General features: G+C 40.2%; 1 protein-coding gene across 50 annotated transcripts in view; it reads left to right on the top strand.

The window, feature by feature from the left end:
• The window catches only part of SORBS1 (sorbin and SH3 domain containing 1), a 247,795-nt gene that overhangs the window by 200,607 nt on the left and 30,782 nt on the right, over nucleotides 1-16,406 (top strand). For 24 of the 50 annotated variants that reach the window (XM_065068455.1, XM_065068444.1, XM_065068464.1 and 21 more), the window contains 5 exons: nucleotides 727-902; nucleotides 1,701-1,764; nucleotides 7,396-7,443; nucleotides 7,558-7,687; nucleotides 9,612-9,726. In XM_065068455.1, the coding sequence (XP_064924527.1) occupies nucleotides 727-902; nucleotides 1,701-1,764; nucleotides 7,396-7,443; nucleotides 7,558-7,687; nucleotides 9,612-9,726 (533 nt within the window). Of the gene's footprint in view, nucleotides 1-726; nucleotides 903-1,700; nucleotides 1,765-2,898; nucleotides 2,974-3,308; nucleotides 3,372-7,395; nucleotides 7,444-7,557; nucleotides 7,688-9,611; nucleotides 9,727-13,156; nucleotides 13,241-16,406 lie in introns of all 50 variants that reach the window. The other 26 variants (XM_065068424.1, XM_065068417.1, XM_065068418.1 and 23 more) reach the window with 2 other exon arrangements.

The raw sequence follows: 16,406 nt of genomic DNA, 5'->3' as shown, positions 1-16,406 counted from the left end.
ACCATCAAGGAATTACAGGTAGAAGCAAAGCAGCCTGGAGAAATTAGTTGTTTTCCCCAATCTTTGTGCAGACTCATGTGCAAGAGGAATAATATATATGCTAAACAGGAGTGTAATTTGTTGTTTACAAGCTCTGGTTAGGGTACAGAGTTGAACTGGAAACGTCACATACTGACTGTAACATGGGATTGTCAGGCAGGTGGGTGCAGGCTGTTAAAAAGTAGTGCCCCACTACCATGTAGGATGCTTGAGATCACCAGCAGGAAAAGATATCTAGGAGACTGTGTCACTGACACTTTTTGATGAAGAATGAGATTGCAGAGTTGCTAATTGGTCAAAAAGACTTAAAAAAAAAAAACACACAAAAAAAAACAAAAAACAAAACAAAACAAACAAAAACACACACAAAAAAAAACCAAACAAAACCAAACAAGTGCCAAACAGTTCTTGAAACAAAAATTTTCTGTTATCGTACATACATGGTGGCTGAAGCTGTCAGGAGGTGTATAAAGGTGGCCACTTGAGAGATGCTAGCCTGCTTTTGCTGATATCAAATGTTTTCATGGTAGGCTTCCTTCAGTCCAAATGCAAAGCAGAGCTAGCAGTCACACAGTCTGTCTCATCAACTACTTGCAAGGATTTGTTGCCTTAAAAAAGTGGATGTGGTGATACGGTGATGTGGTGAAATGCTGGGATGAGATAAGAATCCCCCATTTTAATTTCCAGATTCAGTGCCAGACAGACTAGTTTCTGATAAAGTTGATTCAGCGTTCATACGGGACAAGCCAGTTCTGGAGGCAGTGCCAAGTGGGAAGAGGACGATGGAGGAGAAGAGAAGCGTTGTCAAGAGCCCTCAGCGCATGGCTGATACATCCGTCGATGATATTGGCATTCCACTGAGGGTAAGGCAATGCAAACCCTGGGCCAGATTCTGCCTGCACTGAGACTTTGGGGCATTTGCTAAAGCTCCAGAGACTGCAGAGCTTTGAGGGAAGATATAATTCTAGTTCCAATTTATTTTATTGTTAACACTTCTCTTTGCTATCAATGACTTGTTTCAGCTGCCTCAGGGTGGGGAAATTAAAAATTAATATAGCTTTTCATTATATTTGAGAATATTCCTTCTCATTTCATTCACACCTAGCAGCTAAGGGAGATTTTTGTCTCATTTTAGATGTGCTAAAGGCAGATTATCTCTTTTATATAATATATTTAAGTTCATTCAGTATTGAGGAGAAATTATCATTAAATCATATAATTGATCATTAGTCTATTCTTAAAATTAGTATTGGAGTGACTTGAACTTTAAACTATCCATTGAATATTTAGGAAATCGGTATGTATAACTAAGTTAGGCAAGGTGTCTACTTTTAGATGTCAAATCATATTCATATGCAAAAACCTTCCACACTATCTACAGTTCTGCACAAGTTACAACCTACCCCTGTAAAGCTTGTACATTATTAGTAACTTGTGTGAAGCCTCTAGCTTCATTACATATGAGTTTATATATTTGAGTAAAATCACTTGTATTTCAAAGTATGAATTTCAAATAGCCTTGATTTTTAGGTAGTCAATGATGATAAATGAAATAGGAAGCAGAGTGTAAACATTTTTCATTGGAAGATTTATAAGAACTTTGAAAGGCTGGTAGAATTCATGGTTGTGATTATTTATGTGTATATTCATTTTCCCAATAGAATACTGACAGATCAAAGGACTGGTACAAGACAATGTTCAAGCAGATCCACAAGATAAATAGAGGTACTGTAACACAGATGTTTATTTATTTTAAGAGACCACCTTGATAATATTTTGTTTCATTCATGTGAAGAACTGTGCTGGATGTTAAATAAAAGCATTTTGTGTTAACTACTGTTTGCTCTGCACCACAGAATTCAACCGATGTATTTAAAATCTCTGAAGTCAAAGGTGAGAGAACAGTGAATCCAAAGAAGGGTCTGAGTTGTTCTGAAAGGTGAACTGCAGTGCCCTCATGAGATCAAGAGTACTATTTGACATCAGAAAGTTGCTAGTAATTCTATACTTAAAGAAAATAGACCCCTGAACTACAGTTATAGCAGATAGCCCCATTCCCACAGACTTTCAAAGGGTAGTAGGTTGTCATTGAAACTGCTCTGTGTATAAGAGAAAACCTTTTACACTGTAAAGCATTAGTATCTGCATTATAAAGCTTGATTTGAGGCTCACTGAAACCAATGGAAAGGCTTCCATTGATGTCTGGTGAGTTCAGAATCTAAACTCTGCTTTTCCCAAACCTTAGATTTTCTTCTTTCAAAACCTAAAATTGTGGTGAGCTATTGCAAACTTCGTAGTGGTGCACTCTCAGGGAATCCCCTACTTCGGGGCACTTCTGTGCCTGGCTGCTGCTATGTTCACGTTTGCTCTTCTGTGTGAGAAATGGCTACAGCAGCATTTGCAAACTGAACCCTCTGAACAGCCTGATGTGCAGGCAAATGCAATTCAGAACTGCGCTTATATAATAAAACACCGAGCATGCAAAACTGGAGCTGTATTTGCCGCCGCAGGTGCTGTCGTGATGAGCTTTATGCATATATAGGCGCTGTGTGGTGTTGGATGGAAGGAGAAAGAGTTGAAGTTTCCTAATCCCGGTGCTCCTAACAGAGGCTCCTCTGCTCAGCCAGAGCCTGTGTTCTGAAGGAGGAGGAGGAGTTCAGTCTCCTCAGCTTCCTGGATCTCTGGCAGGGCCTACATAGGCAAAGCAGCAATGACTAAAGAGGCATCTATGTTGTGTCGTGCTGGAACATCAGCACAAGAGGGACTGTTCTGCAGCTCTTATGGATTCTTGTCTTGCCATTCTTCCCTTTTAAATCTGTCCTCTCTGTTCTCTTTTGCAAATCATGTTCCTCTCCTTAGACACTCCTGAAGAAAACCCTTATTGCCCTACCTACATATTTCCTGAACTTCCCGAAATCCAGCAAAAAACTGAAGGTACCAGAAGTTTAGTCAGAGTATCTGTTGTCTTGTGCTTTGAGTTAACTCTACTGTAGCACCCTAATAGTAACTAGATTCAGGTTCTAGATATCCATTACCCGTGTGTTACACTGGCTGGAAATTTAGTTATACCCAGTGTACATTCTTGAGTGATGCATAAAATAACTAAATCTTTGCTAATCCATTAATCTTTTTTTAAAGTATGATGCCATTTACTCTAGTGTTATTAAAGTAGGCAATAAAACCATGCGGTGATAGGAAATTGGGGGATGAAGCAGAACCTCCATTTTACTGTGGATAGTCTCAAAATCCACTGCTTTTCTCTGCTGCAGAAGACAATCCTTATTCTCCTACATACCAGTTTCCTGCGTCTACTCCTAGTCCTATCTCTGAAGGTAATAATAAAGGACCATATCTATTTTTCTGCACAATTGCTGCCTTATCCATTTATTTTCTTCCTGGGGTGTTTTCTAGTTGCTGAGCATTATGCTGCCTCATAATGATTTGCTGCACTCTAAGCGTTGCCTTGACTGTATGATGCCTTTTTGGCTTTGCAGTGCTCTTCTGGCTTTGTAACTAGTATTCAACTAATGCTACAGACTTGGGGTTTGCTTGGTTTTATGTGCTTATCGGTTGTACTTAGCAGTGTGTGTGCAGTGATTATTTAACATGCCTAGAATGCTGACTTACATGTAAAGATGTGGTTTAAATGAGATTTCTCCCACCTCCCCTTTCAGCTCAATACACTTCATTAATTATTTACTTTTGGTTTTGAATATTAACACAGTATGAGGGCCAGACACAAAATGCCACTGAAGTTTATTGGTAAAAAGGTCGCTTGCTTCAGTGGGTTTTGGATCAGTCCCTCAATATAGTCTTTTAAAATAAATGTAACTTGGTAATGTAAGTTCAGGGCTGGCCGTAGGTGCACTTGGCATATCTAGGCAAGGACAGAGTTTGACAGTCTCATCAGCATATTTTGCAACTTGAAATAACACTGTCTTTACCTTATCCTCTTTGTATGGTCAGCAGATTCCTTTAAACTACATGTACAAACCAGGATGCTTTGCAGTCATGTTTCAGAGATGGTGAAATATTATCTATTGCAGTGATAATCCTGTAACTGTGTGCATATGCATGAAAACACTTATCTATGAGAAACACTGGAATCCGCTGCACACATTGGATCATTGGATATACAGACGTCTCCTGATTGGCAAATTGTTGATGGTGGCAGCCTTGTTGGCTCGGTGCTTTGGTATCGCTTTTGATCCTGCAGTTTAGGAACTTGCCTATTTAGCCTGTGCCTCAAGCCAGCCCTGATGAGACTAGTAATTTATATTCATATATAATTAATTCAATGTTTATATTAAACACCTGGTGGGTACTGTGTAAGAATACAGCACACAGTAGGGGTTCTAGCTGAGATGCTCAAAGATGACTAGGAAATGTAAGGTGCATTTCACTGTTAAAATGAGTGCAGACGAGCGTCATACAGGTATCTAAGATACTTGCTCATTTCTTGGTGAAACCTGTAGGTGAAGAGACCTGTCTTGCAAATCATAATGCAGCGTAAATTATTTTTTATTGACAGAATGGTATGTGGGTACAGACAGACAGCAACAGAGACCAAATAACTAGTTGATAAAAGAGTTTTACAGAGATTCACTTTTATTGTTTGTAATGAAGTTTGAAAATACATTTTACTGTTCTCTGAAGTGATGTAGTTTGCAAAACTAATGATGATAATATGCTAAGAATCTGATTCCCCATAAATGTCTCCTATGAGCTTACAAAAGTGCATATAAAAATAATTTCCTGGTTTAGGTAGTTGAAATTTTATTGGGCCAAACATTTGTTCTTTATTCTCAATACACTGGGAAATGTTTCTGTGATATATTGTTGGATTCTTTCCTTGATAAGGAATCCAGACTGTCTGATGATGTAGATAGGTTGGAGTGCATGTTTCATGTTTGGAAAACATTTCAAAGTGATATACTCAACTGCAAAGTGTTTATGCAAAAATGGATTGAAGCCTCAATTTTATACAATCAGTATCAGAGTTTGGGTATCCTAGAAACATCAAGATTTGGCCTCCCCTCCTCTAAACTACTTTTGGAGTCTAAGGGTATTGAAATGTAGAGATTTTGGCCAACCCTTTTAAAAAAAGAAAAATCTGCAGATTCTGTAGGAACTATAGGGGAAAGGTCTCTTCTTGCTAAAGGAATCAGATTTTAAAACTACAAGTTGTGATACTCTGCTCCATTAAGGAGGGTCCCACAGATAAAATGCAGCTCTGAGGACCGGGAGACATTGTTTTAATGCTCACCTCTGATTTACTCTTTAAGCTTTATCAAGTCATTCCAGATTTCTGTGTTTCAGTACTCCCTGCTGTAAAAGGGAAGAGATGTACACACTCTTCTTCATAAGATACTTGAAGAGACAGAACTTAACTGTTCTCCTTATTATTGTAGATATTAGAATATTAGGAATTGTAAAATAGCACTTATCTGCAGTGATTTTTTTTTTCCTGTATGGTTTTGCTGTCTGAATGATGAGCTATAATATTGACATTTCTCTTCAAGTAAGTAAATTTTTTTTTTCATTATTCACCAGCACTAAATAATACTATGAGACTTGAATGGCTGTGAAGATAGTTTTAGACATTTGTTCATCTGTACTTGCAGGAACAGAGAGTTTTGAGATCTACCAAGTATCTTACTATCTGAATAAACCCATCTTTTATATAGGAATATCAATAAATTTTGTCAGCAATTCAGTGTAGTAACATTAAATAAATAAATATTTGTTTTCTGTCATTCAAGTTTAAAATATGAAGATCAGCTTGAAGATTGACCTTCTCTGTTTTTTAAAACAAAGGTTATGATAAGCACGGTAGAGTCAATAACCATCTGTTTGGAACTTAAAGTTTCCAATACATTCACAGAGAGAACTCAACAGAGAGGCTAGAAGTTAAGGTTCCTTTGAGCCTTCCTGAAAGGCTTGATTAAGCCTAGAGTGCAATTTCAGGTCAGCTGTGCTAGACAGATTGTTTTTTCCAGCAGATGAGATTTGCTGTAGCAGCTGATTGATGTCCTCCTTGAGAGAAGAAGAGCTGAAAATTGTTCCCATCTGTTGGTCGGCATCACTAAATTCACGTAGCACTTTTTTAGTATGTTCTTTTCTTATATAGCTTATTCTAGCTTCATCCTGTCTTTTTCTCTCTGTCGCTTTCAGTGGTTTCTTCACAGAGGCATTAGTAATACTTTTGCTCACAGTTCTCATTGCAGTCACTGTATTGTACTTTCCTGTATTTTGTCTTGGAAGTCCTGCATATGTCTCATATAGACATCCCTGCAAGTTTGAGCCCTCAGCAGCAGCGAAAAGTGGTGGGCCTGTGGGTCCAGTTTCCAGGTCTTATCTCAGCTCCCCTTGCTACTACCTATAGTTCATTGAGGATTCATTCCAAAGCTGTAGAAGATGGTGGAAAGGTACTGCTAGGGTTTTGATCAAGTCAAAGCCTCTCTGGCCGTCACCTGTGGAGTGGGAAGTGGTAATGCTGCCATCCTTCCATCTTCTTTTGGGACACATCTGCCTTGTGTGCTACAGTACCATGATATCTGTCATCAAGGCAGGATATGGTTCCATGGCCCAGGTCAGCAGTTGTGTCCTGGAAACTATATTGGTGTATTGTTGTAGCACAGCACTTCTGTTATTAAAGTTGTTCAGCTTGGAGGCCAAACCACACCACTCAGTTACACTGATGTCATTGCTGGCTCGTGGAGAGCTGCTTGAATATCTCTCTTGCATTCTGTAGACGTGTATTTCCTATTTAAAAGGTATACTCTTCAGAACAAGTACAGTCTCTTGGTGCAAGTACATGTTTGTGTCGTGCCAGGAACGTTATCTGCTCTTAAAAGATAATCAGTCGGTGAACATACTTCAACTTGGTGTGCAAGCTAATACAAAGAAGATGTCCCAGCGATTATTATATGCAATTGGGACCAGGACTCCTCAGTTCTGTTACTGTGTCTAGCACCTAATGAGTTATTTTAGGCATGTACTATGGCTTTTAGATCCTCAATTTATCTTTCAGCTTTTGATAAAGTGGATCTAATAACCCTTGCTGTAGAGGAGTTTTGTGATAAAAACTGATGGTTTTCTAAAGTGCTTTGAGACCCTGAAGAAAGGTATTAGTGTAAGTAGTACATTAATATTTATATCTAAATCTAGGAATTATTTTTAAATGCAATTGAAACGTCATTGGGATTTTCTTTTTTTAAGTTTCTCTCCCTGTGGTAAGTATTGGGCATATCACTCAAACTGTAGCCAATGTATTAGTAGAAGAAATTAAAAGGGTCTCTGGTGCTTCTTCTTTGGGGCTTTTCAGCTCACTTGCAAAATGCTTTTGTCTTTCAGACGAAGATTCTGATTCATACTCTCCTCGTTACTCCTATTCTGAGGACAGTAAGTAATTCACATTTCTTGGATAATCTGTCAAACAGAAAGGACACCTAAAGCGTCTATTTATTTGCCTCCTATCCAGTTCACCAATATTCCTGTATCTGGCTTGTCCTACAGGCAGAACCCAGCTTTCGGTTCCCCGCTCAAAAAGTGAGATGGACAATATTGATTCAGACAAGGTTGTGAAGAGGTCTGCCACTTTGCCACTGCCAAACCGTATTTCATCACGGAAATCAAGCCCGGAAAGGTGAGCTGAATTAAGATATGTTTGCATCAGTACTGGAAGGATCTCTGAAACCTGGGAATGGGAAAGGAACAAAGGTGGAAGCTTTAGGTCCACAACTGCAGTTAAACATTTTGGGGGAATCTAACTGTTCTACTTGGCAGCAGTGATCTCCTTCATTGTTGCAGCCCAGTCCCCCATTTTGTCTGTCCTTTTTCACCAGGCATCGCACAGTGTGTGGCATAGTTTCCTGCCTGGGTGTCATGCCAATGCAGTGCCTCCTACAGAGTCACAGTGGAAACTCTCATCTCAGTCTGATGCTGTAAAGGCACCTCAGAATATAAGTAGTAGCAGTAATTGTGAAGAAGCAAAATATGGATTTATGTTGAGCCTGGGTTAAAGTTTTGTTGCATTTTCCATCTCTGAGGAATCCCACCCATGTGAACTTAATTGGAAGTAGGTTCTGATTAGTGGTATCATTTGTGATCTTTCAGGATGACTTCCCTCCTGTCTTTTTGCTTCACTTATTACATGTATGTTAAACCTCTTCATAATAATAATGAATGTGTTTACCAAATGAAGAGAAGGCAGAATGAGCAATGGATGTTTACGTCCTGCTGAATTCTCCTAGCTCTTGAACTGCTTCTCCCTCCCTCACCAATGTCCACATGCTCTTAATGTTTTTTGCTTGCTGCTTCAAATGAGCAATGCCATAATTTGAGATGGCTAACTCAATGAGCATCTCAGGCCAGCAGATCAGGAGACAAAGTCTGCTGATAGAACGTGTCTTCCTTATGCAGGAATTGAAGGCATAGTATGTTGGCCCTCTGAGAAAACTCCTGCAAGTAAAAGGATTACAACAATTAGCACTTCCTATTATCTAGTGACAAAACAGTGTTTCACCAGGGAGAAGTTTCTCTGGGGTTGTAGTCTGAAGCAATCAAGTTTATTCTAGACAACAAAGATCAACCTTGTTGAAATTTTTACACTGTTTGTGGGCCAGTCATTAAAAAAAAAATAGTCTCTCTTAAACCAGTGGAGAGTGTATGGGAAACTCTGTGAATTGTTCCTGTCCTAAACCAGGTCAGCAGGGTAAGTGGGAGGAAAGCTGGCGCAGCAGTTTTGGTTAGATATCTCACTTTTATGTGGTGAATGCTAGGTGAGATGAATCCACATACAACATTGCCCATCAAAGGGAACATATCAAGAGCAAGATCAGAGTTAGTTTACCAGTTTAAATGGCCTGATTTCTTGGCTCTTTCAAGGGCATCGGTTATTCTGCATTGAGGTATTTGAATATATTACTTTTGAGAGGAGCTGGACAATGTAGGATATCAACCCAGAGTGCTTTGTGACTACTATTGTCTGAACTGTGCCAGCGTGGACCCTGCACGAAATTATAGTGGTTTGGATAGTCAACGGACTGGTTTTAGCTATCTTTAGATATACCGGTCTGAAATAATTCATTCATGTCTCAAGAAAGGAGCCACTCTTGGACTCCAGAGGGCCCCCAGAGTCCAGAGCAGTAGTAGTGAGGTAATCAGTGATGTGGCTAAATTGAGGAAGTTTAGCAGAAGATATTTAACCTGAGTTCTGCTCAAAGTTTGGGCATGTTCACATTTGTGAGCTTAGTTGAAACCCATCACTAAGCTATTTCCAATCAGGAAAGATAGGGAAACCTGCAAATTTACTGAAAGTACTTGGAAGAAACCTTCTCTGGTCCAATGATTTCAGCAGCTGCACTGTATGAAACTCTGCCTGCTATAGACGAACAAATACATGCCTGGAGCCCTCTCTGAACTGTTCCTCTTGCAGCAGGCTCCTTTCCTAGATTAAGAAAAGCATCCTGATTAAACCAGTATTACCAGGGAACGGCGCCTGGGAAAAGGAAGTGTTTGTCTCCACGGAAACCACAGTGTTTTGGGTTAATTCATCTTCCTTTCCTCAGGACTGACTGGGAGCCTCCAGACAAGAAGGTGGACACCAGAAAATACCGTGCTGAGCCCAGGAGCATTTATGACTATCAGCCAGGAAAGTCCTCAGTTCTGAACAATGAAAAAATGGTAATGTTTGTTTTATCCTAGTTTGTGCCTTTATCCTTTGTAAAATATTCCTCAAGTTCTTGTCCAGTTCTATTCTGATAGGATTCTTTATGCTGGCATTGCAGTGCTCATGTGATGCATTTCCTGTATATTTTGTTTTGAAAACTGTTTTGCATAACTTCCTAACATTTTTGTTCTCTATAGAGCAAGATCCAGGAGGATTGAGAGGCTTTTTTCCTTTTGGATGTGTTGTTTTCTGTGTTAAGTATGGATCACTAACCCTAGTTTTTAATCCCTGTTTGACACTGTGACCTGTTCAGCAGCTGTTTTGCCAGCTGTACTTTTTCTAGGGCACAGCATTAGTTGATGCAGGAGGTTGAAGGCATTATACAACAAAGCAGGTTGGTTCAGTTTCTGTGTTCCTCTGATGCTTTAAACCCTGAACAATTGACTTTTAGTGCGCCTGTAATGTGCCTTGGGGGATGCCTCTGAGGTGCACTAGGACATGGCCATCTCCCCGAGCTGCTGGCTTTCCCAGCTGGATCTCAGCTCTCCTGTGGCTGGGGCGGCAGAACTGAATGCAAGCTGGCTGCCCAGCTACACTGGTGTGTATCCTGGATTATTAAGTGAGGTGTTACCAATTTCAGTTTGAATTAGTAAGTAATGCTGTGAATTGTGACAGCTAGGGGACATACAAAAGTATCATTCTACAGGCTTGGCTGAGAACACTTGGCAAGGGGCAGGACAGACAGGTGGTGTGAACCTCATCAGCCAGTCCTGCATAAATCACCACAGCTCACTTAAGGTATCCTTCAATAGTACAAGTGTGACACTGTAAGTACTAGAAAATATTGAATGAGGTTACTAGTGAATAGCCAGTTCGGTACATAAAGATCTAATTGTTCTATATAGGCATTAATTTGAAGGATTCAGTTAGAAACACTAATCGTATGTGAGATTCCAAATGTAAACTGGACTTTGTGCCTTAACAGCTCAGGCATTGATCCATACATGAAACAGGTAAAGGAATGCTCCTGAAAAACCTGCCAAGGATTTTACACAAGACTGAACAGCAATTTAGATCAATAGAAATATAAGAATTGATTCTGATCTGGGACCTGATGTTCTTCCTTAGTACAGGGGTGTCAGACTCATTTTTATCGGGGGCCACATCAGCCTCACAGTTGCCTTCCAAACTCATTTTTATCGGGGGCCACATCAGCCTCACAGTTGCCTTCAAAGGGCCAAATGCAATTTTAGGACTATGTAAATCCTACTCCTACATCCTACAGTCTTAAAATTACATTCAGCCTTTTGAAGGCAACCGTGAGGCTGATGTGGCCCCCGGTGGAAATGCGTTTGACACTCCTGATGTAGTATTTTCATGGGTTTTCTGTTTTCCTTCCAAGTAAAATTAAGGTCCGTCAGTTTTTGAAGATCCTGCAACCAACCTGTTTTGACACCCATGTCTATTCATTGACTTCAACAAAGTTGCTCCTGATAGGGGCATGATCCTAGTGCCTATCGAATTGGGCAGTGGGTGACTCTCTTGATCCTACTGGGCATTGGCTCAGCCTACTCGAGAAGTGCCAGTGAGGGGTGGTTGGACCATGGTATAGCAACTTCCATTCCTGCAGTCCATCCTGGAGGAAGATTTCTGCTGACTTAAGGAGCAGTTTTGTCTCATGGTAAACAGCCAAAATTAAACCTTGTGTCTGCTTCATCTGGGTACTTAACCCTTTGTGAAAGGTCTGTCATCACCAGTGGCACTGTTTACGTGTTCAGACTTCACCAGATACTTAATTGAGTTGAATCGGAGTCTAAAGCCACAAGCAGGACCATCATCAGTGTGAGAAAAATTATACGAAGTTCATCAAAGACAAGAAGAATGTGATAGCTGTGTTACTTTCAATATAATTTTTTGAGCTTTAAGCCATAGATTACAGAAGAAAGAAGATCTTGAAACAACGGCTTCATTGTCTCCATCAGTCTCATTAAACACAACAGTAATACAGTGGTTAGCAACTAGATCTTTCAAGGAAGCTGGAGGAGATTGGTCGATGTCTCTTGGTAATCCCACCCAGAGCTAAGACTATCAGAATCCAAAACCATTTCAGAGCAATGAAGAGCCTCTGTTGACAACAGGGGGCTTTTTTTTCTAATGTAAAGGCAGTTATGTAACAAGATGAGTAATTTTAGTTGGAGTACAGTAAAGTGAAAGATGGAGACATTACTTTTATTGTGCTTTTAAGAAATAGCCATATCTTCCTCCAGGCCATTGTAGATCAAACATGATGTAACCATTTATCTTTCAGATGGAAGCATTGCTCCTCTTTCAGCATCAATCCTGAGCTCTTGTCCTAGAGCTTGTTTGTGAAGCCTCATGCCTGTGGCAGTCTGGGACATCCAGCAAAGCCACACACTGTTGGGAACTGTCTCAGTAACCCAGTCTCAGGACGATTTGCATCAGGACAACTGGTGTTGACCATCTGTGCATGGCTCACTGCTTTTTGTGATGGTGCTCTTGAGGTCACACTAGCATATCAGACATAATGCATTTACACTTTTGATACACTGAGATCCATTATGTCTAAGGCTAGGTAGACTGAAATGCAAGAGTTAACTAGATGCCATTTGAGGAGTGGCATCTCATAAACCTCAGCAATGGAGTTTATTCTCTTATCTCACCTGTAGCGTTGTTAAACAGTACAACTGTTTCAACTTTTGTTGTTTCGTTAAGACAGATGCTAAAAACAAAAGAAACATTTATTTTCAACTGTACTGTCTTCTGTCCTGTCTGATTTCCCTTCATTGTAGCTTTGTCTGATTCTCCAATGTTTATTTGTGAAGAAGCAAGTAATATTGTCTCTCTATCCATCCCTTCAGAGGTCTTCAAGGAATGCGCTCTCTCCAAGTTGTCTCCTTTGATCTAGAAAATCACCTTTCACTCTGTTTGCAGTGTATAGAACAGGGTTTCTCACATATTCATGTACTGTTAAAGATGCAGTATTTGATTCAGGTCTCGCTGGATCTCGCTTTTTCAACCAAATGAAGATTAAAAAAAAATTTGAAAGTCCATGCAGCTTTGGACTCGTTGGAAGTGTCTGGCAGCAGGACTGAGGGACTGGTTGACTCCCAGCTCTTCCATTGAGTTTCGGCCTGACTGGGCAAGCTGCATGATCTCTCTCTGTGAGTCTCCTGATCTGTAAAATGCAATGCATTCATATTCATGTTGCGCACAATGATGCCGTTAGGCTTAACTGATATGTTTTCCAAGCAGTTCATGGCCTTTTTGAGAAAGACGCTATAGAAATTCCAAATTATAAGGCCAAAAATCTACATTTTAGAATGGAAACCATGCGATCTGCATCTCTAACAGTCCCTTTCTGTGTATTCTTTGCATAATGTTATCCTTCTCTTTCTTCCATTCCCCTACCACCAATTCCTTTAGACTCGGGATATAAGCCCAGAAGAGATAGATTTAAAGAATGAGCCTTGGTATAAATTCTTTTCGGAATTGGAGTTTGGGAAACCGGTAAGTTTGATAGTTGCGATGACCAATGAAGTCGACCTTCCTTTTTTTTTTTTTCCTTCCCCCCCCCTTTTTTTTTTCCTTTTTCTTTTTTTTTTTTTTTTTCAGTGATTGTCACATCTCTTTGCCTGGTCCTAAACTTGGAACAGCTGCCTTTAAAAATGTGATTATTCATAACATCATCCTGGTACTGATGTAAAGTGGCTGTTCTGTGACCACTTGAAGTATTTTGAAGCCATTTACAAACATTCCACACCTTCCAGCCTTATGTATCAACAAGGCAATATTTTTCACACATCATAGTTCAAAACGCATTTTTGTTGTTAATGTTAGAAGTGATGCCCTGCTGTCATTATTGAAAGTCCTTATTCAGAGCCCTTATTCTCCCTCTGCCTGGCAAGATCTAAAATGGCTGATAGGAAGCTCTAAGTCAAGGAGAATCATTCATTTATTCCTGTCTTTGGCTTATAAACTGTAGTTCAGTAACTTCCAGCTGGCCAGAAACAGATCATGACCCTGTTTCCTGCTCATTTCCATATGCGTGTAGCTGTCCATTGCCTAAATGGCCTGCATCAGCCTGTGTTAAATAGCTCTTGCCATTCCCTGAAACCAAAAGAGTCTGTTCATATGGAGCTGTGCTGCCATGTGTGCAGAAGAAAAAAAAAAAAGCCTTGATTTCCCACTTGGGAAAAAGATGAAGCAAAGCTTGATTATTCAATAGGACAAAGGACATTTTGATGGAGGGAATGCATCAGTGGTCATGGCTACTGGAAAAAAATGTGACTTTAAAGCGTTTTGTGGCCTGGTTTTTACTGACTAAACCCTATTTACTTCATTATTAAATACCGTTTAATAAGTTATTCTTACTGTACCAGAAAGTCAGTAACAGCCTGTCATATCTTTTCAAGTATAATGGTTGTTGCTACTTGAGGTCAGTTGTCAAATGGCCATGCTCACCATTTTTGAGCGCTGCTGAGATTTCCCTGCATGTAGAAAAAAACGCGCAAATACATTTTAAGATTCACTGTCGGTTTCAAAGGCAATTGCATGTGGACATCAGAGGGCAGGTTTTCTTTAAATCTAGTCTTTGTTCTCTCTTCTCACAGAAGGGGCAAAATTCTTCAGCATAGAATGTAGCTGCTTGAGGTTGGGTGCCCAGCCTGATCTCATCATAAAAATAGTGTAATTTTTGCTGAAAAACAGATACATACAGTGGCTGAGTAGTCTGTTCTGTCATAGAAAATGTATGTATTTTATAGCTGTGGGCCTTCTATCCTAAGCTAAAGAAGGAACTTCAACAGTGTTGGAGATGAAACTCAGTAACATTTAGGCAGTAGAAATCAGGTAAAACCCACCTCACTGAGGCTTTCAAGTGATGTCAGCCTAAGGATTTAACCCCTCACAAGTTGTCATGGTTTAAGATTTCCACAAAGTGAGAAGAAACCTGCTTCTCTTTGCTGCCGTGTAATTAGTAGCCATACGCTCTTGCAGTGAATGAAGGTATGTCATCTCTAAGATTCTTTGAGTTAGCGTAAGTTAATGGAAAATGTGTCAGAGAAAGGAGAACATTTATGGCCTCAGGCCTTTCTAGAAGTGAGGGCATATCTGTTCCTTTGAAGCATGTTGTTTCTGCTTTCAATCATGCAGCCTTGGCCTTACTTCAGAAGAGGGCATCTCAGGCTGCACCAGCAATCCAGCTCTCATTCAGCAGAGCATCTGTCCTGGTTCCTCAGCTTGCCTGGGGCACTGTTGCTGAGGGCTGCTTTCTTACAGCTTGTCTTGAAATGATAGCCCATGTAACTTGCTCTAGCTCCAAAGCTGTGCAACTGTGCTCCCTGATCAATGGTGCCAACCCATGACCGTGGTACTGTGTACAGAGTGCTTTGGCATTACATCAGGCACTTGAACTGAGGATGTCATCTCAGACTTTTGTAGCTACCTGCTCTGGAACCTGACAAATTCAGAAAAGCTTCATCACCAGAGCCAAAAGAACATGGTTTGTGTAGCTTTGTTTACTCAGCTCACACAAGGACCACGTTTTTGTGACCAGCCTAGTGGCTAAGCCCCATGCCTAATCAGAGGATTTTAATTGACATTTACCAGTGCCTGCCATTTTTCAAAGATTCTCTGATTGTCTCAGCTTCTTTTTCCAATGCTAGAGATAATGTGTACTTCTACAGGATGACTTCCCCTGGCTTTCTGACTTTACTTGCAGCTATACGACATGGGCAGGAAAATCTTTCGTAAAAGGAAGCAGAGATTTCTTGTGAACATGTGGGTGTTGCTCTCCAGAGACACCAGAATGACCAGAGCAGGGCTTTCCCCAGTGACTCAGACAATCTAATTGCAGCAGTCGGTGTGGAGACGTAGGATGATGCTGAGCTTACCAACCAACAGGGGTTGTTTCACAAAATAAGAACATATCAGTGAGAGGTGCATATCTGGTGAAATGAGGATATTAGCATGACATTGTTTGGATAGGAGTCTCAGAACAATAGGCTTTCACTTGGAATAATCCTCCCTGATATTTACATGTGCATTCAAACAGGAAAATCCTATTTTGAAACTGGCACCTTCACCTATAGGATGAATTTTAAATACCTAGTTCCCAAACTTCCATGTGTCCCACTCTCTCCACCAAAAGCCCCACAAACTAACTCCCAAACCAGTGAAATAAAAAATAACAACTCTGCATTCTCATTGCCCCACAATGCCACCACTGGAAATTCAGCCATTTGTTCACATGGTATGTATTCATAGTCCGGTGGGGGTGGGAAAAATTCTCCCTTTTCTTTATCAAAGGCACTTTTTTTACCTTTTCCTTTTAAAAAGAAGAATGAGCAAAACGAATGCTTTTTATGACTGTGTGTTTTTCCCCCCATTTTGTTTTGGTTTTGTGTTAAGAATGCTTTAACCGCCAGCTGTGGGCTCCCTCTGAAGAGCCCAAAATCCCTTAGAGCACCTTGCAAAAATAAAAATTTCCTCAAACACTACTGAAAAGAGCCCCTCCCAGACTGCATGTATGCTCTCTTTTGCCTCCCATGATCTCTTGATATTTGTGCTATAGCAGATTTATCCCTCTTTCTATCTCTCTTTCTCTGTTGTGATTGTTTTTTTAATTTCTTTTCAGTGTTGATGCAAATCCCCTATTGTACTCCCCCTCTGTTCT

The sequence above is a fragment of the Columba livia genome, chromosome 6 (genome assembly GCF_036013475.1).
Source record: "Columba livia isolate bColLiv1 breed racing homer chromosome 6, bColLiv1.pat.W.v2, whole genome shotgun sequence".
NCBI classification, from domain to species: domain Eukaryota; kingdom Metazoa; phylum Chordata; class Aves; order Columbiformes; family Columbidae; genus Columba; species Columba livia.
Note: the sequence above shows the minus strand (reverse complement) of the source record. Positions and strands in the feature narration are given on the sequence as shown.